Here is a 25325-nt window from a genome sequence, read left to right on the forward strand (position 1 = left end):
GAAAGTGAAGAAGAACTAAAGAGCCTCTTGATGAAAGGGAAAGAAGAGAGTGAAAAAGTTGGCTTAAAGCTCAACATTCAGAAAACTAAGATCATGGCATCCAGTCCCATCACTTCATGGCAAATAGATAGGCAAACAGCGGAAACAGTGTCAGACTTTATTTTGGGGGTTCCAAAATCACTGCAGATGGTGATTGTGGCCATGAAATTAAAAGACGCTTACTCCTTGGAAGGAAAGTTAAGACCAACCTAGACAGCGTATTTAAAAGCAGAGACATTACTTTGCCAACAAAGAAAGGTCTGTCTAGTCAAGGCTATGGTTTTTCCAGTGGTCATGTGTGGATGTGAGAATTGGACTATAAAGAAAGCCAAGTGCCCAAGAATTGATGCTTTTGAACTGTGGTGTTGGAGAAGACTCTTGAGAGTCCCTTGGTCTGCAAGGAGATCCAACCAGTTCATCCTAAAGGAGATCAGTCCTGGGTGTTCACTGGAAGGACTGATGTTGAAGCTGAAACTCCAATACTTTGGCCACCTGATGCGAAGGGCTGACTCATTTGAAAAGACCCTGATGCTGGGAAAGATTGAGGGCAGGAGGAGAAGGGGACGACAGAGGATGAGATGGTTGGATGGCAACACCAACTCAATGGACATGAGTTTGGGTAGATACTGGCAGTTGGTGATGGACAGGGAGGCCTAATGTGCTCAGTTAATGGGGTCGCAAAGAGTCAGACCCGACTGAGCAACTGAACTGAACTGAAAATGAAAGAAGGTCATAAAACTGTATGATTCCAACTCTATGACAGTCTGGAAAAGAAAGCTTGGAGACACTAAAAAAGATCAGTGGTTGCTGAAGGTTAGGGGAGAGAGAGGGATGAGTAGAGAGGATTTTTCACGGAATGAAATTATTCTTTATGATATTATAATGGTGAATACATGTCATTATGCATTTGTCAAAACCCATAAAATGTTCACCAATGTTCACCAAGAGTGAACCCTAAATTAAACTATGGATGCTGGGTAATAATGAGGTGCCAATGTAGGTTCATCAGTTAAAGCAAATGTAATCCACTCTGATGTGGACACTGATAGTGGGGAAATTGTTGTGGGCAGTAAGGTGGAAAGGAGTATATGAGAACACTCTCTACTTTCTGCTCAATTTTGCTGTGAGCTAAAACTGCTCTTAAAAGTAGTCTATTTAAAAGGAAAGAACAAAAACCTTTCCACAAAGAAAACTCCAAGTCCAGGTGGCTCTACTGGTGAAATCTACCAAATATTTACAAAAGAAATCATACCAATTCTACATAAACTCTTCTGGAAAACTGAAAAGGAAAGAATGCTTCCTAACTTGTTTTATGAGGTCAGCATTACACTGATATCAAAACCAGAAAAAGACATTTCAAGGAAAGAAAAGCACAGACCGGTATTTCTCATCATGAACACAGATGCAAAAAATTCTTAACAAAATTTTAACAAATCAGCTACAACAATATACAAAAGGGATTCTTCATCATGACCAAGTGGGGTTTATCATAGGAATCCAAGGTTGGCTTAACATTCAAAAATCAATCTTGTGAATTCTCTCCATAGCAACAGACTGAAAAAGAAAAATCATATGATTATCTCAATAAATGCAGGAAAAAATATCTGACAAAACCCTGGAGGAGGAAATGGCAACCCAACCAGTATGCTTGCCTGGAAAATCCCATGGACAGAGGAGCCTGGTGGGGTACAGTCCACAGGGTCTCAAAGAGTCAGAAACCACCGAGCAACTGAACACATGCATGCAATATCCACTGCAGATCAAAATTCTCAGCAAAGTGGGATTAGGAGGGAAAATCCTCAATCTGATAAAAGCCATTTAGCAAAAACCTACATCTTATAGCTAACATCTCTTTAACAAGTGGTGCTGGGACAAGTGGTCAACCACATGTAAAAGAATGAAATTAGAACACTTTGTAACACCATAAACAAAAATAAACTCAAAATGGATTAAAAACCTAAATGTAAGACCAGGAACTATAAAACTCTTAGAGGAAAACACAGGCAGAACACTCTCTGACATAAATCACAGCAAGATCTTCTATGACCCACCTCCCAAAATAATGGAAATAAAAACAAAAATAAACAAATGGGACCTAATTAAGCTTAAAAGCTTTTGCATAACTAAGGAAGCTATAAGCAAGGTGAAAAGGCAACCTTCAGAATGGGAGAACGTAATAGCAAACAAAGCAACTGACAAAGAATTAATCTCCAAAATATACAAGTAGCTCATGCAGCTCAATACCAGAAAAACAAACAACCCAGTCAAAAAGTGGGCCAAAGAATTAAACAGACATTTCCCCAAAGAAGACATACAGATGGCTAGTAAACACATGAAAAGAGGCTGAACATCACTCATTATTCAGTTTAGTTCAGTCACTCAGTTGTATATAACTCTTTGTGATCCCATGGACTGAAGCACACCAGGCTTCCCTGTCCATCACCAACTCCCGGAGCTTGCTCAAATTCATGTCCATCGAGTCAGTGATGCCATCCAACCATCTCATCCTCTGTGGTCCCCTTTTCCTCCTGCCTTCAATCTTTCCCAGCATTGGGGTCTTTTCTAGTGAGTCAGTCCTTCGCATCAGGTGGCCAAAGTATTGGAGCTTCAGCTTCAGCACTGGTCCTTCCAATGAGTATTCAGGACTGATTTCCTTTAGTATGGACTGGTTGGATCTTCTTGCAGTCCAAGGGGCTCTCAAGAGTCTTCTCCAACACCACAGTTCAAAAGCATCAATTCTTGGGCACTCAGCTTTCTTTATAGTCCAACTCTCACATCCATATGACTACTGGAAAAACCATAGCTTTGACTAGATGGGCCTTTGTCGGTAATTTGTCATGCATAATTAGAGAAATGCAGATCAAAAACCACAATGAGGCATCATCTCACACCAGTCAGAATGGCTGCCATCAAAAAGTCTACAAACAATAAATGCTGGAGAAGGTATAGAGAAAACAGAACCCTCTTACACTGTTGGTGGGAATGCAAACTGATACAACCACTATGGAGAACTGTTCGGAGATTCCTTAAAAAACTGGAAATAGAACTGCCATATGATTCAGCAATCCCACTGCTGGGCATACACACCGAGGAAACCAAAACTGAAAGAGACACATGTAAACCAATGATCATTGCAGCAGTGCTTACAATAGCTAGGACATGGAAGCAACCTAGATGTCCATCAGCAGACGAATGGATAAGGAAGTTGTACATATACACAATGGAATATTACTCAGCTATAAAAAAGAATGCATTTGAGTCAGTTCTAATGAGCTGAAGCTGAAACTCCAATACTTTGGCCACCTGATATGAAGAACTGATGTATTGGAAAAGACCCTGATGCTGGGAAAGATTGAGGGCAGGAGGAGAAGGGGACAACAGAGGATGAGATGGTTAGATGGCATCACTGACTCAATGGACATGAGTTTGAGCAAGCTCTGGGAGTTGGTGATGGACAGGGAAGCCTGGTATGCTGGAATCCATGAGGCCGCAAAGAGTTGGGCATGACTGAGCGACTGAACTGAACTGAATGAGGTGGATGAAACTGCAGCCTATTATACAGAGTGAAGTAAGTCAGAAAGAGAAACACCAATATAGTATATTAACACATATATATGGAATTTAGAAAGATGGTAATGATGATACTATATGCAAGGCACCAAAAAAGATACAGATGTAGAGAACACACTTTTGGACTCTGTGGGAGAAGGCAAGGGTCGGATGATATGAGAGAATAGCATTGAAACGTGTATATTACCATATGTAAAACAGATGACCAGTGTAAGTTTGAGGCATGAAGCAGGGCACCAAAGCTGGTGCTCTGCAACAACCCAGAAAGAGGGGGTGGGGAGGGAGGTGGAGGGGATTCCTGATGGGGGGGGGGCGCATGTGCGCCAGTGACTGATTTGTGGCAGAGGCCACCATAGTGTTGTGAACTGACTGTCCTCCAATTGAAATAAATAAATAAATTTTAAAAAATGGTGGAGAGTGCTGACAAAACGTGGTCCACTGGAGAAGGGAATGGCAAACCTCTTCAGTATCCTTGCCCTGAGAACCCATGGAGGGTATGAAAAGACAAAAAGATATGGCACTGAAAAATTAACTCCCCAGATGGGGAGGTGCCCAAATATGCTACTGGAGAAGAGTGGACAAATAGCTTAGGAAAGAATGAAGAGGCTCAGTTCAGTTCAGTTCAGTCGCTCAATCGTGTCCGACCATCTGACACGACTGAGTGACTGAACTGAACTGAAGAGGCTGAGCCAAAGCAAAAACAACAGCCAGCTGTGGATGTGACTGGTGATGGAAGTAAAGTCCAATGCTATAAAAAACAATATTGCATAGGAACCTGGAATGTTAGGTCCATGAATCAAGGTAAATTGGAAATGGTCAAACAGGAGATGGCAAGAGTGAACATCAACATTTTAGGAGTCAGTAAACTAAAATGGGCCAGAATGGGCATATTTAATTCAGATGACCATTACATCTACTACTGTGGGCAAGAATCCCTTAGAAGAAATGGAGTAACCCTCATAGTCAACAAAAGAGTCCAAAATGAGTACTTGGGTGCAATCACAAAAATGACAGAATTATCTCTGCTCATTTCCAAGGCAAATCATTCAATATCACACTAATCCAAGTCTGTACCCCAACAACAAATGCCAAAGAAGCTGAACAGTTCTATGACACCTACAAGACCTTCTAGAACTAACACCATAAAATGATGTCCTCTTCATCATGGGGACTGGAATGCAAAACTAGGAAGTTAAGAGATACCTGGAGTAACAGGCAAGTTTGGCCTTGGAGTACAAAATAAAGCAGGGTAAAGGCTAACAGAGTTTTGCCAAGAGAATCCACTGGTCATAACAAACACCCTCTTCAAACAACACAAGAGATGACTCTACACATGAACATTGCCAGATGGTCAACACTGAAATCAGATTGATTATATTCTTTGCAGCCGAAAATAGAGAAGCTCTATACAGTCAGCAAAACAAGACCAGGAGCTAACTGTGGCTCAGATCATGAACTCCTTATTGCCAAATTCAGACTTAAACTGAAGAAAGAAGGGAAAATCCCTAGACCATTAAGGTATGACCTAAACTAAATTTCTTACGATTATACAGTGGAAGTGACAAATACATTCAAGGGATTAGATGTGATAGACGGAGTGCCTGAAGGACTGTGGACAGAGGTTCACAACACTGCACAGGAGGCTGTGATCAAGACCATCCCCAAGAAAAAGAAGCGTAAAAAGGCAAAATGGTTGTCTGAGGAGGCCTTACAAATAGCTGAGAAAAAAAGAGAAGCTAAAGGCAAAGGAGCAAAGGAAAGATATATCCATCTGAATGCAGAGTTCCAAAGAGTAGCAAGGAGAGATAAGAAAGTCTTCCTAAGTGACCAATGCAAAGAAATAGAGGAAAATGGGAGTAGAATGGGAAAGACTAGAGATCTCTTCAAGAAAATTAGAGATACCAAGAGAATATTTCATGCAAAGATGGGCACAATAAAGAACAGAAAGAATATGGACCTAACAGAAGCAGAAGATATTAAGAAGAGGTGGCAAGGATACACAGGAGAACTGTACAAAAAAATATTTTCATGACCCAGATAACCATGATGGTATAATCACTCACCTAGAGCCAGACATTCTGGAATGTGAAGCCAAGTGGGTCTTAGGAAGCATTACTACAAACAAAGCTAGTGGAGGTGATGGAATTCCAGCTGAGCTATTTCAAATAATAAAAGATGATGCTGTGAAAGTGCTGGACTCAATATGCCAGCAAACTTGGAAAACTCACCAGTGGCCACAGGATTGGAAAAGGTCAGTTTTCATTCCAATCCCAAAGAAAGGCAAAGCCAGAGAATGTCCGAACTACCACACAATTGCACTCATCTCACACGCTGGCAAAGTAATGCTGAAAATTTTCCAAGCTAGGCTTCAGCAATAGGTGAACCAAGAACTTCCAGATGTTTAAGTTGGATTTAGAAAAGGAAAAGGAACCAGATATCAAATTGCCAACATCCGACGGATCATAGAAAAAGCAAGAGAATACCAAAAAAACATCTACTTTCGCTTTATTGACTATGCCAAAGTCTTTGACTGTGTGGATTATAACAAACTGTGGAAAATTCTTCAAGGGATGGGACTATCAGAGCACCTTACCTGCCTCCTGAGAAATCCCTATCCAGGTCAAGATGCAATAATTAGAACCAGACATGGAACAATGGACTGGTTCCAAATTGGGAAAGCAGTACGTCAAGGCTGTATATTGTCACCCTGCTTATTTAACTTATATGCACAGTAAAACATGCAAAATGCTGGGCTGAATGAAGCACAAGCTGGAATCAAGACTGCCAGGAGAAATATCAATAACCTCAGATACACAGATGACACCACTCTTTGGCAAAAAGTGAAGAGGAACTAAAGAGGAGCCTCTTGATGAAAGTGAAAGAGGAGAGTGCAAAAGCTGGCTTAAAACTCAACATTCAAAAAACGAAGATCATGGCATCTGGTCCCATCACTTCATGGAAAATGGATGGGGAAACAACAGAAACAGTGACAGACTTCATTTTCTTGGGTTCTAAAATCATTGTAGATGGTGAATGCAGCCATGAAATTAGAAGAATTTCCGCCTGCTCCTTGGAAGAAAAGCTATGACAAACCTATACTGAATATTAAAAAGCAGAGACATTACTTTGCTGACAAAGGCCTGTCTAGTCAAAGCTATGGTTTTTCCAATAGTCATGTATGGATGTGAGAGTTGGACCATAAAAAAAGCTGAGCGCCTAAGAATTGATGCTTTTGAACTGTGGTGTTGGAGAAGACTCTTGAGAGTCCCTAGGACTGCAAGGAGATCAAATCAGTCAATCCTAAAGGAAATCAGTCCTGACTATTCATTGGAAGAACTGATGCTGAAGCTCCAATACTTTGGCCATCTGATGCGAAGAACCAACTCATTGGAAAAGACCCTGATGCTGGGAAAGATTGAAGGCAGGAGGAGAAGGGGACGACAGAGGATGATATGATTGGATGGCATCACCGACTCAATGGACATGAGTTTGAGCAAGCTCCGGGAGTTGGTGATGGACAGGGAAGCCTGGTGTGCTGCAGTCCATGGGGTCATAAAGAGTCGGACACGACTAAGTGACTGAACTGAACTGAACTGAACAGCTACATCATACTGAAAAATGGAAGACCACTTTTCCTCTAAGACTAGAAACAAGCCAAGGATATCTGCTCTCACCACTTTTGCTCAACAGGGTACTAGAGATTATAGCCAGTTAATAAGACAAGAAACAAAAACATCTAGTTTAGAAAGAAAGAACTTAAACTGCTGTTATTCACAGAGATGGGCTTCCCAAGTGGCACTAATGGTAAAGAACCTGTCTGCCACTGCAGAGGACCTAAGAGACACAAGTTCAATCCCTGGGTCAGGAAGATCCCCTGGAGGAGGGCATGGCAACCAAATCCAGTATTCCTGCCTACAGAATCCCATGGACAGAGGAGCCTGGTGGGCTACAGTCCACAGGATCACAAAGAGTCGGACACGACTGAAGTGACTTACTACATTCACAGAGATATCATCATCTGTGTAGAAATCCTAAAGAATCTACAAAAAAAGCTACTAGAATAAGTGAAAGTTAAGCAAAGTTGTGGGATACAGATCAATTTACAAAAATTGGTCATATCTCTATAAATTAGTAATGAACAATTGGAATTTAATTTAAATAAGACAACATTTACAACAGCACGGAAAACTAAATTTTAGGAATAAATCTGACAAAAGATATGTAAGACCTATACATTGAAAAGTATACAACATTACTGAAATAAATTATAAAAGACCTAAGTACACAGAACTGCACACTATGTTCATGGTTCCAGTGACTCAGTATTGTTAAGATGTCAATTTTCCCCAAATTGATCTACAGATTCAACCCAAAGATTCAACCCAGTCACAGTCATAGCCTGGGGGATTCTACAAAAGCTAACAAACTGATTTTAAATTTTCTATAGACACGCAGAGGACAATAGCCAAAACAATTTTGAAACAGAAGAACACATTTTAGGGACATATATTACCTGATTTTAAGAAGACAGTGGAGGGGGGCAGTGGAGAGGAAGGAGGGACTGCAAAGAGCATGAGGAAACTTTCTGGGTGGACAGTATGTTTATTATCTTTATCTGTTTCGCAGGTATGTGCATATATCCAAACTCATCAAATCGTTAACTTTTTTTATGCGTGGTTTATTATATGTCAGTTATGCCTCAATAAAGCTGAAAAAAATCTCACTCAGTCCTCATGTCCAATTTTTTGAGGCCATCATATCATCGGCTCCATTGTGCAGATGTGTAAACTGAACCTTAGGGTAATAAAGCAACTTAAGCCTGGTCACACAGATACCAACCTATCCCTCTCACTCCTGAGCCAAGGAAGAAAGGCTCTTCTCCCTACTTCTCATTCATTCAACTACTGATAAGTAGTGATCCCATAACATGCCACTGTGGTTGCAGTAAAGAGATAGCAGTGACGAAAGGTCCTTCTTCAAAGAATTTGACACACTGCTGGGCCCAGGGCCCTTCTAAGCTGACTTATTAGTCTGTCATTGCTTTTCTCCTTATTTCACATAATGACATCTCTCAAAAGAAGAGAAACACCTTGTTGAGTTTCTGCCTCCCTTCCGGCTGCCCATGTGATCGCCTTTAAGCATCACAACACTATGACATGGGTATCACTGCCACTTTACAGCTAAGGAAACTGCCCAGGGAGGTGAAGGAACCTGCCATGATCACACAGCTGGAGGGCCACGGAGCCAGGTTCCGCATGCAGATCTTCCTGTCTCCCATCCCAGCAAGTCAGGCAGTTGCTCTAGCAGCAAGAGTCCAAACAACCCTGTTTTCCTCACAGACAAAAATCACAACCAGGCTCCAAGTCCCCGTGGACCAGAACAGCTGTTCACCAAACATTCTGTTTTGCATTATTAATTCATTTAAAAGGAAATTTGGTTTCTAACCAGCATGAATGTCATAGCCACACTCAAGAAGTTAGAGGGGAAAAAAAATGAGTCTAGAAATTGCGAAGTGTTGGTTTTATTGGACTGTGTGCTGCTGGCCTGTGTCTGTAGCCAGATCGGACTCCTGACCCAGCCAGCTCTCCCTACTCTTCAGGCAGGTCTTTTTCTGGGGCTCAGAGAAGTTCTCCAACTTCTGTCTCTATCATGAAGGGAGCTAGAGGGAAAGCCCGTTCCCACTCTGTTTCCACCGTGACAAGAAATTCTTAGAGGACAGAGCAATTACTAGGAAATAAGAAGCAAATAACAAATGCAAACTCGGAGCAGTAACAGATGAGAGAGACAGCTGCTTGGGCTTCCGGTGCTAAATAGCATCAGTACTGAAATGTGGAGCCACTGGAGCACCTGGCCCACCTACTACTACCCAATTCAGTTTTTTTTAACAGAGAAGGGGCAGGACAGTGTAGATGTCAAGAAGATTCAAAAGGGCTTTACTATTATTATTTTTACTACCACATCCTAAATATATTCAACAAGTAACATCAGGCACTGTGCTGGGTCACAGATGGGGTGAATAATTCTGGCATGACGCCGGTATCTGTGCAGTTTATAATCTAGGAGGGAGGCAGACTTGAAACACTAATTATTCAGGCTTTCCAAAGTCATGATGGCTCAGCACAGTGGTGAAAAGGCCTGTACGTGCGCAGTGTAGACGGTGAAGTGAGAGGGAGCGGAGGGGAGCCTGCTGTAGCCCAAGCTCTAGAGCTCTAAGCTGCTCACCGGACCTCCTAAGGCGGGAGGAGGAGTCACCTGTGATGGGGACCAGAAGGGCACCCCAGGTGGAGGGCGCCGTCTGCAGGAAGGTTGCTGAGACGGCAGGGAAACCAGGGAAGGCTGTGGGGCAGCACAGAGCGGTGGGCTTGATGCAGGCCCGTCATGCAGAGTCTGGCCGGGAAAGGGGGCGGTTCTGCGTCCTTGGAGCAGTGGGGAGCCTCAGAGGGTTCTGGGCAGGACAGGGACACAGTGGGATTTTTGGCTTTAGAAAGATGTCTCCGAATACAGAAAGGAGGTTGTGGTGGGGAGTTGGGAGGGAACTGACCACGCGGAGATGTGATCGGAGGATGGGCGGCAGTGACTCAGGCTAGGCTGGGGCAGTGAAGGAAACGGTCTGAGAAAATGGCCCAGCATGTGACCTGAAAGAGGGGGTTTAATGATGTCAGCGAAACCGATCTCCTCTTTACAAATAACTGCCTTGCTGGCGGCGCTCTTCCCTTCTCCTAGGGCCAAACGCTCTGATTCCAGGAGCAGCAAAGACACACAGGGCTTGTCCGCCATCCAACACTGACCTCTGCTTTCAGGAATGCCCGCTTCTTCAGAGCAAGTGAACGGCATCCAGACAAAAGGCCAGAGGGTCAGGTTCCTGAACCCACAGGCAGGGTTTTCCTGAACTGCAACGTGTCATGTGGCCCCGAGGAAAGCGTGTGCTCTGCAGGGAGTCTCCCAGGCCTGCAGGCCCGCCCCTCAGCAGAGCAGCAGACAGGGGGACCAGCCAGACCCGAGCGCTCAGCCCTGATTCGGGAAGGGTGAAACCAAGTCTCTCTAGGGTGGGCACCCCCAGGGACCAGAGCTCTATCTGGATACCGCCTCCGCTGTCCCCAAACACTTGTAAATGAGGCCCACCTCTTCCTCCTCCTCCTCCTCACCGGATCTGCCCTGCCCCAGGGCCACAGGGAGGAAGAGAGCAAGGATCCAGGCTGCATGCCTACCCGGAACACTCCCCCGCCTGCCTTCCACCTGGCCCGTGCCTCGAACCCAAGTGGCAGCTGCTGGTGACGCTCTGGCCCTGTCCCTCACAAGGCTCCCAGGCTATGCCCGCAGCTCTCCTCTGAGCCATTTCAGGGGGCACCCCTCTGGCCCTCCGTCTCCCCTCCACATCCTGCCCGCCTTGCCCCAGGATGCTCCCGCCTTCAGCTGGAGCTCACAGTCTCCTCCTCCCGGTCTCCCACCATCATTACCGAGGCCATGAGTACACTGGGTGGTACTCTTGCGCTTCTGGGTCACATTGTACCTCAACCACCCCCCAAAAGACCTTCATCCCCCTCCACCTCAGCTACCCAAAGGCACAGCCAGCACCTCGTCCAGCACAGTCATCAGAGCGACCCCAGCTCTGACCCTGAACTCAAATCCTTCTCCCTCCGGACCTCCTGGCCTCCCTCGCCCAGACAAGATGCTATCCGCCACCCTGCTCGGCATCAAGATGCTGAGCTCCCTGGGCCTCCTCCTGCAGCCACTTCCTCTGCCCTCTGCTCCCCAAACGCAGAGCGCACCTCTCTGTCACCTGTGTCTTCTTGCCTCAGCCCTCAGGGCAGCCCTCTACCCAGTCCTGGACCAGGCACCTCCCCACCATTGATACCACCCTTACCTCCCTCCAACTGCAGCACAGCCCCCAGACCAGTCTCCCTGACTGCAGTCAGCTCTGTCTCCCCACTTAGAACAAAGTCTCTAGAATACAAATCTGTGCCCATCACTACCTTCGTGAAGCTGCCCTATGATCCCCAGGCTAGTCAGCTAAAGCTCTGCCTCCTGCTCCTTTCCACCAGCCGCTCTCTGTTCAAGGCCCTGACACCCCAGATGCTTCTAGTCCACTGTCCGTTTCCATGTCTGCCCCTCATTCTCGCAGAAATGTGCCCACAGCCCCTCCACCTCTATCTCTCCAGCACGTGGCTTACCAACTCATGAAGGGGTCAATAAGTGAAAGTCGGACTGACAACTGAGAAATCTAGCAGTGGGGATGGAGCAACGTTGGCAGGGGCAGCGGGACTGGAAGAAACACAGGCGTGTGGAGAAGCTTCCCGCCTCACTGGGTCTGGTACCCACTGCACTTCGTCTCCATCACACTCAGGTCTCTGGACACCCATCCACATGCCTCTGTGACCCTGTGCTCCCCCGGCTGCCAGATGGGAAGAGAATGACACACTGATCTCTGGTGAGCTCCTGGCACACCCACATGCCCTGCAAGGACACCCCTTAGGAGCACAGGACCCAGAGAACAACAGCTCACCTTTTTTTCCCCAGACACTAGGTACCAAAAATAGTGTTAAACTTGGGGAAATATACCGTCTGTCTTTGCAGTGAGTTATTCACTCTGCCTGAAATGTCGTTCCCAACCCCAATCCCATTCCACGAATCACCCATCAGACAGGATCCCTTTGAGCCTTCCAGGCTCAGTGCCAGTTGCTGTTGTTGTTGCTGTTCAGTCACTCATTCGTGTCCAATTCTTTGAGACCCCATAGACTGCAGGATGCCAGGCTTCCCTGTCCTTCACTTTCTCCCGGAATTTGCTCAGACTCATGTCCATTGAGTTGGTGATGCCATCCAACCATCTCATCCTCTGCGTTCCCCCTTCTCCTTTCGCCCTCAATCTTTCCCAGCATCAGGGTCTTTTCAAATGAGTCTCGGGTGGCCAAAGTATTGGACCTTCAGCCTCAGCATCAGTCCTTCCAATGAATATTCAGGACTGATTTCCTTTAGGATTAACTGGTTGGATCTCCTTGCAGTCCAAGGGACTCTCAAGTGTCTTCTCCAACACTACAGTTCAAAAGCATCAGTTCTTCGGGGCTCAGCCTTCTCTATGGCCCAACTCTCACATCCGTACATGACTACTGGAAAAACCATGGCTTTGACTATACGGACCTTTGTCGGCAAAGTGATGTCTCTGCTTTTTAATACAGTGTCCAGGTTTATCACAGCTTTCTTTCCAAGAAGCCAGTGTCCCAACCCTAAGGCAGAGCGAGTCTTTGTGTGGCCACCGCGGTGTGTGTCTCCACCCAGACCTCAGCCTCCCTGCCATTCGGGGAGCTCGGGTATGAACTCAGGTCTGGAGGATTACAAACACAGTGCTCCTCACCACTCTGCTACTCAGACCATTACCTCCTCCAGGCCACTGGCTCCCACCCGGGCATCCCTAAATGTTCTTTTGAGCATGAGCTCACGTCCAAAATGCACAGAACCTATTCAGACCATGCGTTGGTGAGGCTCGAGTGACTGGGAACTTCCCACACGTAGGCACTGCACCGAGTTCTTTCACGTGAGGTGGACACTATGGTTTCTCTCACTTTACACACGAGAAAACCCAAGCATAAAGAGAATGAGTAATTTGTTCACACTCCAAGCTGGGAAGGGTGAGCTGTGACCACATCCCAGCCTTGCCAGGCTGAGCCCCCGTGCTGTCTAGCACCCCAAGCAGGACCAGCAGGCCCAGAAGCTGGACTCAGGCAGAACCTGGGCTGAGTCAAGCACAGAGCAGAGAGTGCACATTCTAAGAACAGCGGTTCCCTACTGATGCTTCACGTTAAAACTAACGACAGAAACAGTTTCGACCTTCAAACTGGTCCCTGAGAAACTGGTGGGCCTTCGATTCCACAGGCCGGGAGGTGGGCATAACGACAGGCAGATTCTATAGGGAAGGCTGGCGGAGACAAAAATGCCACCCTGCAAATGTACCCTCTCCCAAGGCAGCTGCCACCAGGACCCTCCAGAAAGACCCCCTTCACCATGTAGCTCTTTTCCTGGGCAGCAGCAGCCAGGAATCCACCCATCCCTGCAACCCAATCCACCATGGCACAGAGGGGGTTCTAGGCCACCGCTAGCCAGGTAAACGCAGCTGAGAGCCATTATGTTGCAAAGTTGTATCTGCATTAACCCACCAGGTTTTGATAAAACTGGTCACTTTGCTGGAGTCACCAGGGAACAGTTATGGCTCCATATTTGCTAACCTCCATTTTCCTTGCTCTCTGCCAATACTTAACTCACTGTCTGCCTGGCTTCCTCTGAGCCCTGGGCCGATGCTCTTGAGGCCCCGCTGGCAGAAATGAGCAAAGCCGCAGTTCTACCCTCAGTTATCAACAGCATTTGGAAATGTGAATCTTCAAAGACTATGCTCACCAGGCAAAACCCTAGCTTTGGGGGAAGTGGTTATACCACAGAATAGACACCCTGGTAATCACCTCCCCTCCTTGGTATGCCCTCCTTGGCAACGTGCCTGCATTCGGCCAGATAATGTTCCGCTACACTGCTTCTCTCCTTCATTCATTCATGCTTCACTCACTCAGCACATATTTATTGTGTAGCTACTATGTTCCAGGTGTGGGGATTACAACAGGGTCTCTCAGGATGCAACCCTCCAGAACCAAGTGAGCATAAACTCTTTCTCTGCCCTAGTGTGTCCAAAGACCTTTGCGGGGAGGCCAAGGAAGGAGACCCACCTGGGCATGTAAGTAGTAGGAGGGAGAGAAGATAAGAAGAAAAGGAACTAAAGACAAATAGAACCGCAATTAAATGTTCAACTGTAGCAGTCTGCTAAATAATAACAGTAATACTGATATTATTATTTTAAAACTATCATATATGTGTGTGTATATATATGTGTGTGTAAGAGAGAGAGATGAGATAATACAAAAAAAAGTAATTGTTTAATGTTGTTAGGAACCAAAATTGACAGGGTAAAAGAAAACATACAAAAATCAAAAGAATTAAGTTAACAATCCCGGAATGCTAGATTTGAACTAGGAAGACCAACACTGTACTGGTCACGCTTCCACCCGATAAAGTGGCATAAGGAACAATCCTGAAATCTCAGAGGCTCACGGTGACAAGCAGGTCATTAGAGGGACTGTAGTTCAGCTGATCTCTGCTGGAACCACTGGGCTGTACCAAGTTACACTGGAATTCAGGCTTTGGGTCGGGGTCATGTCACCTTCAACGTCCTCATTTGGGGACTGAGGCTAAAAGCACAAGAGCAACAGGTCCCTTGGAGAGAGTGGAAGTTCCGAGAGGGCTGGTGAAGCTTCCTGACTTTCAGCGGCTCAGCTCACCACTTGCATCCCATCACTTGTGCCCAAGTCACCAGCCTGGCCCAAAGTCCAGGGGTGGGGAAATATACACCACCGGCAGGGAAGCCATGATAAGGATGAGGAGAGAATAACATCGCCCGTCCAATCATCCAGTCATGAACTCATGACTTTTAGTTTTAAGAAATAAATATCTCCTAGCCCCACCCACCAAAAAGGCCTAAAAGCATCGGCAATCCAAAAGCAACGAAAATCCTCTCCCCCGGGTTGTGGTTTCTAAACACTGTTCCTGACTAAAAGAAACTAGAACCCCTGAGGGACTGCCTGACTCCAGGTCTTCAGCAGGAAACTGGTTTATCTTGTATCAAAGAGCTAGGAATTTCTCAAAAAATAATGGGATCATGTTAAAAGGATACAGGAGATGACATGAAAAGGCTCCCACTGGTGAAAGACAGGATAATTTACGCATTATACTTTATACAGTATACTTTGGCCACTTGATATGAAAAGCTGACTCATTGGAAAAGACCCTGATGCTGGGAAAGATTGAAGACAAAAGGGGAAGGCAACAGCAGAGGACGAGATGGTTAGAGAGCATCACCAACTCAATGCACATGAATTTGAGCGAACTCTGGGAGATTGTGGAGAACAGGGGAGCCTGGCATGTGGCAGTTCATGGGGTCACAAAGAGTCGGACACAACTTAGGGATGGAGTAACAATTTATGCATCAAAAAGAACAGTGACTACAACTGACTGAAAGGGATTCCAAGCCCCACTCCAAGCCTATGGAATCAGAATCTCCAGGCACAAAGCCTAGGCATCTGGATTTTTTTTTTTGTATGGAGCTCTCAACTGATTCTGAAGTACAGCCAGGATTGCAAGGCACAAGTTTCTGATCTTCTGGGAATCCAGATCACTCAGGGTGCCCATCTCATTATCAGGTGCCAGCCTCTGCTTTCTGCAAAGTTTTGTCTACATCAAACTGACACGTGTCCCTTATTCATATGCTTCCGACTCTGGGGTGGTCCAGGCGTAACGTGGCAGACATCATCAAGGGGAAAGGTTCCAGTTCTCAGTCTGCTGACAACAATAACAAGAGCAGAGAAGCTGGGACAGCTCCCAGGGTGCTCCTTTTAGCCACGGTTTTGACAATGACAATGAGGAACAAACTTTTCCGTTTTTAGCTAACATATCACAGATCTAAAAGGGAGAAGTTTGGGGTTTCTCCAGATACCTTGCAGTAGTTCATTCTTAATCCTCACTCGGCAGCAGAATCAACTGTTAAGCTTCTACAAAACAGGGCTGACCGTGTTCTGGACTCTAACCCAGAGGCTCAGATTCCACAGTCTAGGGTGGAGTCCAGGCACCCAGTGTTTCCAAGGCTGCCCAGGTGATTCTGATGCACGGCGGTGATGGAGAACCACAGCTCCAAGTGTGTCTTGAAAGCAAAACATCTCCACCTTAATGTCTTGTCACAACCTGACACGAGATATGCCTTGGATGAGGCACCTTCTGAACTGCAGTGCCCTGGGAAAAGTCTCAGTCCGCTCCTTACCATGCCTCTGGAGAGCCCCCCATCCCTCCCCTCCTACAGCCATGCCTGCGTCCCAGGGCTCACCGCAGACTGGGCGGCCCTCCTCAATGCTCAGGGCAGAGAATAAAGCTCTGAATGTCTACACAGCTCCAGGTCAAGCCTAAGCAGAGAACGTGAGCAGAGAGCTAATAATTCAGCTGAGAACTAAGGCAACTGTCACACAACTACTCCCCCAACAGGCTCCAGGGGGCAGTGCACCGAGTGGGTGTTGGTTTTTGTTTTAATTAGAAAGAATGTGTAATCCCCACATCAGAAGAAAACAGAGAGACTTAAGTCAGCCAGTTCAAAAAAGCAAACATAGTTCTGCCCACCCCCCCCAAACTTAATGAATAAAACACAAACACAAATACAAATCACTGCCACGTCTTCACACAAGTGCTGAGCGCAGCAAGCAATACTACTTTCCCCTTGATTTATAGTGGGTTAGATGCCAGCTCTAGGAAGGCCTGGATCCTTTGTCTGGCTTTGTATTAAAATATGCAGTTTTTCTCAAAGTCTTAACAACTACCACAGTGTCAGAAGAAGGGCATCATGTTAAGAGTATTCTGGGGACTTCCCTGGTGGCCCAATGGATAAGACTTCGCCTTCCAATGCAGGGGACCCAGGTTTAATGCCTAGTCGGGGAACTAAGACCCCCACATGCCACGAGGCAACTAAGCCCAAGCGCCACAACTACTGAGCCCGCACACCACAACTAAGGAGAAGCCTGTGCACCACAGCGAATAGCCCACGTGCCGCAACAAAGACCTGACCCAGCCAAAAATAAATAAGTAAATAAACAATGAATATTTAAAAAGAGTGTTCTGGAATTCATACCGTGGTTTTGACATGTCCCCCCACGCACACCCCTCTTCTCTGAAATCTGCACCCCACTCACAAAGCTGGGTCCGCTCAGCTGTGCGCGCTCATCCTGGCCACAAACTCCTGAGCTGAGTCACTGAACCAGCTCTGGACACAGGACTCAGCGGGGCTGGACTGAGATGGGCTGGTCCTGATCTGGAAGGTAGCTCCCACAGACATTGCACAAATGTGGGCCCTTCGGGGAGGCCAGGTTGGACCACAGGGGCAGACAGAACAGGGCATGAGAGAGGGGAGAGGGGAAGACAGAGGCGAGACAGAAAACAGGGAGAGAGCTTGCATCCCGCTCGGCTATGTAGGCTGCCTGAATTCCAGGCCCAGAGGTACGGAAATTGCCCCCTTTACGCTCGTAAATTCTTCCTCTGCCTATTCAGCTACTTGAAATGAATTTCTATCACTTGATAACAAAACCAGAACCGGGACTAAAATAACTGTAAAGCCACGTTATCAACTGCTAGACATTTCCAGGAATTTTTCCAAAGACTAAAATCAACTTTTTTTCTCTTTATTGAATATGCTGTTTCTAAAAATATATGTATGCTTTTAATGTAAATACGTATACATTTTTGCTGCAGCAACTGGCTTCAAAATCAGAAACAAGGCAACCACCAGAATTGTGGGATCAACAGAAAGAAATGTTCCCTCCCATCTCAGTCTTGCACAGTGAGCGTCTCCAGCAGGGGTGGCCCAGGAGAAAGCCAGGCCTTACACTCAGGTGTGGAGGCCGGCTATGGGCACTAACTGCCCCCAGCCCTGCCAGAGAGGGCCAGACGCAGAGCCATCCTCTGGAAAAATCCAAATAGCAGGCTCCGTGGATGAGCCCCTTCGAGAACGGAATTCCTGGATGCTCTCTTTGATAGGGCCTTAAATCGATAATGTACGTTTATAGAGACTTCAAGAGAGAAACTGGGAAACTTAGTCCCTCTAACGAGACGAAATCCTCCATCCCTGCCTGAGCGTTACTAGTACAGAGTAAAGGACAAGGTACAGACCTCCGGCTGGATGGCTTTAAACACGGGTATGTCCATTAGTGTGATCTGGCTCTGCAACAAAAGAGAACTAGGGTTAGAAAACACTAGACACCAAAAACAGCTGTGATGTGACTTTGAAACTCTACAGAATAATAACACATTCTGAGAAGTCACACTTTCCCCCTTGAAATAAAAATCAAGATAGAATAAAAAATTGGGTAAACTTTGAAAACGCCTCTCCCATCCCTTCCTTCTTTATAAATCTTGATTCACACCCTTCCTTCGTGAATGTGAGATGGACTCCCAATTCAGGGATTGATAATAGTAGCTTGGAGGGTAAATTTTTTAGTTTGGATATTTTCATTCTATTTGAGCTTTTGTTTCAAGTCTAAGTTTCTTCTACAACTTGAAAAAAGTTGCAGACACAATATTATAAGTTAGAATGTTAAACAGAGACACTCTCTATTACTCTAAAGTGACTTTTTTTAAAATTGTGGCTTATGGAAAGTGTACATTTCTTCTGAAGCCTAAGCCACCTCTAAATTATATGGTGGAGTCCTATTTGAGATGTCCCCACAGACCAGTGTTGGACCATGAACTGTTTATTCCACCAGCCCACAATGAGAGAACTACAGAATTTGAGAGCAAGCATTTGGAAACTTTTATAGCGATCCCCATGACATTTTTATTATGTATATTTTAAAGCGTTAGTCCTTTGCTGTTGTTCACTGTTCAGTCACTAAATCATGTCCAATTCTGTGACCCCATGGATTGCAGCACACAAGGCTTCCCTGTCCTTCACTATCTCCCAGAGTTTGCTCAAACCCATGTTCATCGATTCAGTGATTTCATCCAACTATCTCATCCTCTGTCATCCCCTTCTCCTCCTGCCCTCAATCTTTCCCAGCATCAGGGTCTTTTCCAATGAGTTGGCTTTTCGCATAAGATGGACAAAGTATTGGAGCTTCAGCTTCAGCATCAGCTCTTCCAATGAATATTCAGAGTTGATTTCCTTTAGGATTGACTAGTCTGACTCCTTGTTGTCCAAAGGACTCTCAAGAGTCTTCTCCAGCACCACAGTTCGAACGCATCAGTTCTTCAGTACTCAGCCTTCTTTATGGTCCAACTCTCATGTCCCTTCATGACTACTGACTGGAAAGGAAAAAAACTGGTCTTTTATCAAACCTAGCTTAAGAAGCACTAATTCTGTCCACACAGAAAACACACATCTAGTTAAAAGGCTGTTCCTATTGCTATAAGCTCATCAGGTGACAGTAAGAGAAGGCATCATTGCTAACAGTTTTGCAGACCAAGGCATGGCCTGGGCTGACTTCACATGGCCTATACCTCTCTCCAGATGCCATGTGGGAAGCCAGGACACAGTCAACAGGTGCTTCAGTGACCGGCCATGGCAAGGAGAGCTGAGAGCTCTGGATGCCCATGAATGACAGAAGACACCTGTCCACTGTCCACAGGGCATCCGGGAGGACATGATGCAGTGAACAGATGTGGGCTCTGGAATTCACAGGGCTTGGCATGTGTCTGGACACCATCACTTAACAGCAACATTCTCTTTGACACATGACTTTTAACTTCTCCCAGTTTCAGCTGACACATCTAGAATATGGTGACAATCATCCCTGTCTTATAGCATCACTGTGAGAATTCAAGACAAGAGGGGGAGAATGCCTGGCATCTAATGGGTACTCTCTCTATATACATACATACGTGTACATATGTGACTCTGTGTGTGTACACAGGTGCCAGGCATTCTGTACCTCTTGTCTTGCATATTCACAAAGACTATATGTATGATTATATATTTATATGTTTATGTATCAGAATTTTTTGGCAAAAGGGGAGTCACATAGATGGGTTCATGTTCTAGCATATGGTTCCTGCCCAAAACACCAGATAGGAAATAAGGGACTATTAACATGTTTGAACATCCATGTTTCAAAGCTGCTCTAAAAAATACTTAAAGGAGGCTGTTATATTGTCATGAGAAAAAAGCCTCATATCAAGAATTTCTTTTTTTTTGGAAAGTCGCTCAGTTGTGTCCAACTCTTTGCAACCCCATGGACTATACAATCCATGGAATTCTACAGGCCAGAATACTAGAGTGGGTAGCCTTTCCTTTCTCCAGGGAATCTTCCCAACCCAGGGATTGAACCCAGGTCTCCCACACTGCAGGCAGATTCTTTACCAGCTGAGCCGTAGGGAAGCCCAAGAATTTTGGAGTGGATAGCCTATTCCTTCTCCGGTGGATCTTCCCAACCCAGGAATCGAACCAGGGTTTCCTGCATTGCAGACGGATTCTTGACCAACTGGAACTATCAGGGAAGCCCTGATGTCAAGAACACATTGGAGAAAAAAAGTAACACACGTGGTATGTCAATTGCAACCACAATCCAGGGCTTAGGTAGAATTCTGATCACCTCTTGCACAACTGAAAGGTGACCCAAGATCAGTGGATTTCTGGGAAGCACAGGATGCATTCCAAAGCATACCATCCCCAGGGCTGAGCAGGAGATGCAAATAAACAGGTGGCTTCATCCCTCCAAGGGGCTGGGGCTTGTCACGGGCACTGAGGTGAAATGCTGCCGCTACTGGAAGCTTAGTAGTGACATGGATGACACTGCAGAATCCGAGCAGTTCCACCTCTGGGTCCATCCACCCAGAGCAAGCTGGCCCTGGATGTCAGCACAAAGTGAGTGACTACTACTCGCTGAAGCCTGCAGGCCTGTGTGTCTGGCCCAGAGATACAGGGCCCAGAGCTCCATCCCAGGTGCAAACAGACTGGCATTTCTTCTGCCAGACTCATGGAGATTGTTGGCCAAGTGCTCCTCACATGTGGATTAGTTCTGCCATCCTGGGGAGCAGAAAGGCCTCGTGAAAACAGGAGATTTGAGTTGAGAGCTCAGGGGGCCTTGGAAATCGCTCTTGCAATTCAAGTTCACTCCCAATCCGGAAGAACTGGCAGGATGTTTGCAGTGTCATTTAGGAAAAGAACCAAAAGTCTGCTAATGTGAAAATGAGAAAACTTCCTTTCCATCCTGCCATCAGTTCTAGGGTTTGCTACTGAATTTCCAAATCATGTATTAAAACAGTGACTTTGCATTTCATAGTTTTTTGGATGGTTCAAGTTTCAAATATTATGATCCATGCTCAGACCATCAGTCAGAAAATGTGCCCAGGTATTTTATTCAAGACAAACCAGAACTCAGGTCACCAGACTGAAAATAGACTGGCTGGTCCCAAACACACCATCAGAAGCTATTCAGAAGAAGCTCTCCCATTTCTATCTTCTCAGTTCTGGCCCAAAAGGATGTAGTGTCCAGAGCAAGAATACATCAATAGACAGGTAAAATCATTGGGGTATAAATTACATGTCATTTTACTACAAAGCCAAACACATGTAGCAAGGTTGAGTGAGGTTTTGAGTAATCCTCCCCTTGAAGCTAGAGCACTTCAAGGCAGGCAGTTTCACCGAAAGGGAGGGTGTGTGTAGGAGTGGGGACTTGCAGGGCGAGGTCAGGTCCTGTCCCTTTTCACGGCCGGTCCCCAGGCTCCTAGGAGTATGGCACAGCCTCAACAGGGACAGGAGACAATGAGGCCCTCTGGTTCCTGCCGTCATGGGAGCACATGCCTGTGATGAGGACACGCATCACCATCTCACAGGTCTCGTGGCAAGTCTCTTATGGCCTCTCCTTGTTTTTGAAAATAAAGCCTTCATACAGGATGTCCACTTCATACAGTGACGAAGAATTGATGCTTTTGAACTGTGGTGTTGGAGAAGACTCTTGAGAGTCCCTTGGACTGCAAGGAGATCTAACCAGTCCATCCTAAAGGAAATCAGTCCTGAATCTTCATTAAGGACTGATGCTGAAGCTGAAACTCCAATACTTTGGCCATCTGATGCAAAGAGCTGACTCATTTGAAAAGACCCTGATGCTGGGAAAGACTGAAGGTGAGAGGAGAAGGAGATGACAGAGGATGAGATGGTTGGATGGCATCACCAGCTTAATGGACATGAGTTTGAGTAGGCTCCAGGAGTTGGTGATGGACAGGGAGGCCAGGCGTGCTGTGGTCCATGGGATTGCAAAGAGTCAGATACGACTGAGCGACTGAACTGAACTGAACAAGATGTCCAGAGTACTGCAGCTCCAACACCCTGGCCACCTGATGCAAAGAGCCAGTTCACTGGAAAAGAACCCAGGTGCTGGGACTGAAGGCAAAAGGAGAAGGAGGGCAGCAGAGGATGAGAAAGTTAAATAGCATCACCGACACAAACGAGAACAAACGCCAGGAGATGGTGAAGGACAGGGAAGCCAGGCATGCTGCAGTTCATGGGGTCGTAAAGAGTCAGACACGACTGAGAGACTGAACGACAGCAACAGGATGTCCAGTTAAACTGGTCACCTGGCAGCAACTTCCTTCACCCAACCCGTTCTCCCATCGCCTTCCTCCTAGTCCAGGGCCCCCTAAAAATCCAGGCTTTTTAAAGAAACAGCCAATCTCCACATATTACAGGACAATTCTGTCAAGATGCGGCCTTCAGAATGAAGAGACCTAGCGGAGTACATCACACTACGGCCCTGAAGAAAGAGAGCAAGGTGGTTTTCTGTGGATAAGTGACAGCGAATCAGCCAAAAAGAAAACAAACTGGTTTCTGCATATGTTTTCCCTCTAATGGTGGCTGACTAAATGCCCTCTTCCCAGCCACAAGCTTAGCACAAGGAAGGCTCTCTGCTCCACCCACACTGGGTCCAAATAAACAAAAGACGTTGCTGGCAAAAACAGTGGGCTGTCTTATAATAAAGGATATCTCTAAATTTGCACTGAGATCAATACGAATGAGCCCTAGGATGGCTCAGGGAACAAAAAGCAATCGGCTCCAAAAATGCATTCCTGCCTCCTCCTAGAGCCACTGTGTCTGACAATTTTAGAATCTTGTGTCAAGGAAATGCAAATTAAAGAGGAAGACACCATTTGTGGTCCAACAGAACCATCACAACTAATGGGGCTCCGAGTTGCTCTGTTCTTTTTGCAAAGTAATCTGATAGTAACCCATTAAAAACGTTAACATTTTATTTCCTTTTTAATGTCAAACTTAGAAAAAATCTACAAGAATAACAGGATAAACTCTATAACCTTTCACCTAGCTTCTATACTGATATTTATTAACATTTGGCCTCATTTACTTTGTTTTTATGTACATAGTTATATAAGTATATAATTTTTTTTTTTCTGAACCATTTGAGAGTAAAATGCAGATATTATGACTCTTCACCTCTTAATCCTTCAGCAATTGATTTCCCAAGAACAAGATGACCCTCTTACATAACGATAAATTATTACACTCAAGAAATTTACTGTTGTTACATCAGTATTATCTAATATACAGGTCACATTCAGAATTTGCAAATTATCCCAATACTGTTTTTTATAGCAATTTTTTCTTCATCCAGGATCAGGCACTATGTTTAGATATTATCTCCTATAAGGTAAAATGAGCATACTGTTGACACAGCAATCCCAACACCTACAGAAAGAAAAGCATTGGTTTATAAGAAGATATACAGAGAGAGATCTACATTACATACAGAGATGAAGATAGATGTTTACTGAACAATTATTGGTAGTAGTAAAAATCTGCAAGTAATCTAAAAGACCATCAAAAAACGAACTTTTTGGAAAAAATTATGGTACATCCAGACTCTGGGATACTATGCAGACTTAAGAAAAGAGGATTAAACTTATACATATGGATCCGGATAACTGTCCATGATCTATTGATAATAAAGACAAGTTCCAGCACTGCTTTAGTTCAGCTTTCAGCCTCTGGGGAGGAAGCCTGAGATCTAGCTACAGAGCACCCCCACTAGAACAACAGCACCCTCCGAAAGGAGTTTAACCCTTTTTACTGTAAAATGACACATTAACAGAAAACCATGCTAAACAAATGCATGGTTTGATGACTTATTGTAAGGCGAACACTTTAAAACCACCACTCACAGCAAGAAACAGCCACTCCAACAGACAGATACATGGGCACAAACATGTGTTATACACACACAACAGAGTATGATTTGACCTAAAACAGAAAGGAAATTCTAACACATGCAACTGCATAGATGAACCTCAAAGACATTCAGTCAGTTCAGTTCAGTCACTCAGTCGTGTCCAACTCTTTGCGACCCCATGAATTGCAGCACGCCAGGCCTCCCTGTCCATCACCAACTCCCGGAGTTTACCCAAACTCATGTCCATTGAGTCGGTAATGCCATCCAGCCATCTCATCCTCTGTCGTCCCCTTTCCCTCCTGCCCCCAATCATTCCCAGCATCAGGATCTTTTCCAATGAGTCAACTCTTTGAATCAGGTGGCCAAAGTATTGGAGTTTCAGCTTCAACATCAGTCCTTCCAATGAGCACCCAGGACTAATCTCCTTTAGGATAGACTGGTTGGATCTCCTTGCAGTCCAAGGGACTCTCAAGAGTCTTCTCCAACACCACAGTTCAAAAGCATCAATTCTTCGGCGCCCAGCTTTCTTCACCGTCCAACTCTCACATCCATACATGACCACTGGAAAAACCATAGCCTTGACTAGACGGACCTTTGTTGGCAAAGTAATGTCTCTACTTTTAAACATGCTATCTAGGTTGGTCATAACCTTCCTTCCAAGAAGTAGGCATCTTTTAATTTCATGGCTGCAATCACCATCAGCAGTGATTTTGGAGCCCCCCAAAATTAAGTCTGACACAGTTTCCACTGTTTCCCCATCTATTTCCCATGAAGTGATGGGACCAGATGCCATGATCTTAGTTTTCTGAACATTGAGCTTTAAGCCAACTTTTTCATTCTCCTCTTTCACTTTCATCAAGAGGCTCTTCAGTTCTTCTTCACTTTCTGCCATAAGGGTGGTGTCATATGCATATCTGAGGTTATTGATATTTCTCCTGGCAATCTTGATTCCAGCTTGTGTTTCTTCCAGCCCAG

At 45.4% G+C, this 25325-nt stretch overlaps 1 protein-coding gene across 21 annotated transcripts in view; it reads right to left on the reverse strand.

Moving 5' to 3' along the window:
* Positions 1-25325, reverse strand: part of RALGPS1 (Ral GEF with PH domain and SH3 binding motif 1) — a 295428-nt gene that overhangs the window by 227789 nt on the left and 42314 nt on the right. For all 21 annotated transcript variants that reach the window (XM_081587230.1, XM_081587226.1, XM_081587219.1 and 18 more), the window contains exon 5: positions 18346-18396. In XM_081587230.1, coding sequence (XP_081443356.1) covers positions 18346-18396 — 51 coding nt within the window. The remainder of the gene's footprint in view (positions 1-18345; positions 18397-25325) is intronic.

The sequence above is a fragment of the Giraffa tippelskirchi genome, chromosome 4, assembly GCF_054371585.1.
Source record: "Giraffa tippelskirchi isolate mGirTip1 chromosome 4, T2T-mGirTip1v1.2.pri, whole genome shotgun sequence".
Lineage (NCBI taxonomy): Eukaryota > Metazoa > Chordata > Mammalia > Artiodactyla > Giraffidae > Giraffa > Giraffa tippelskirchi.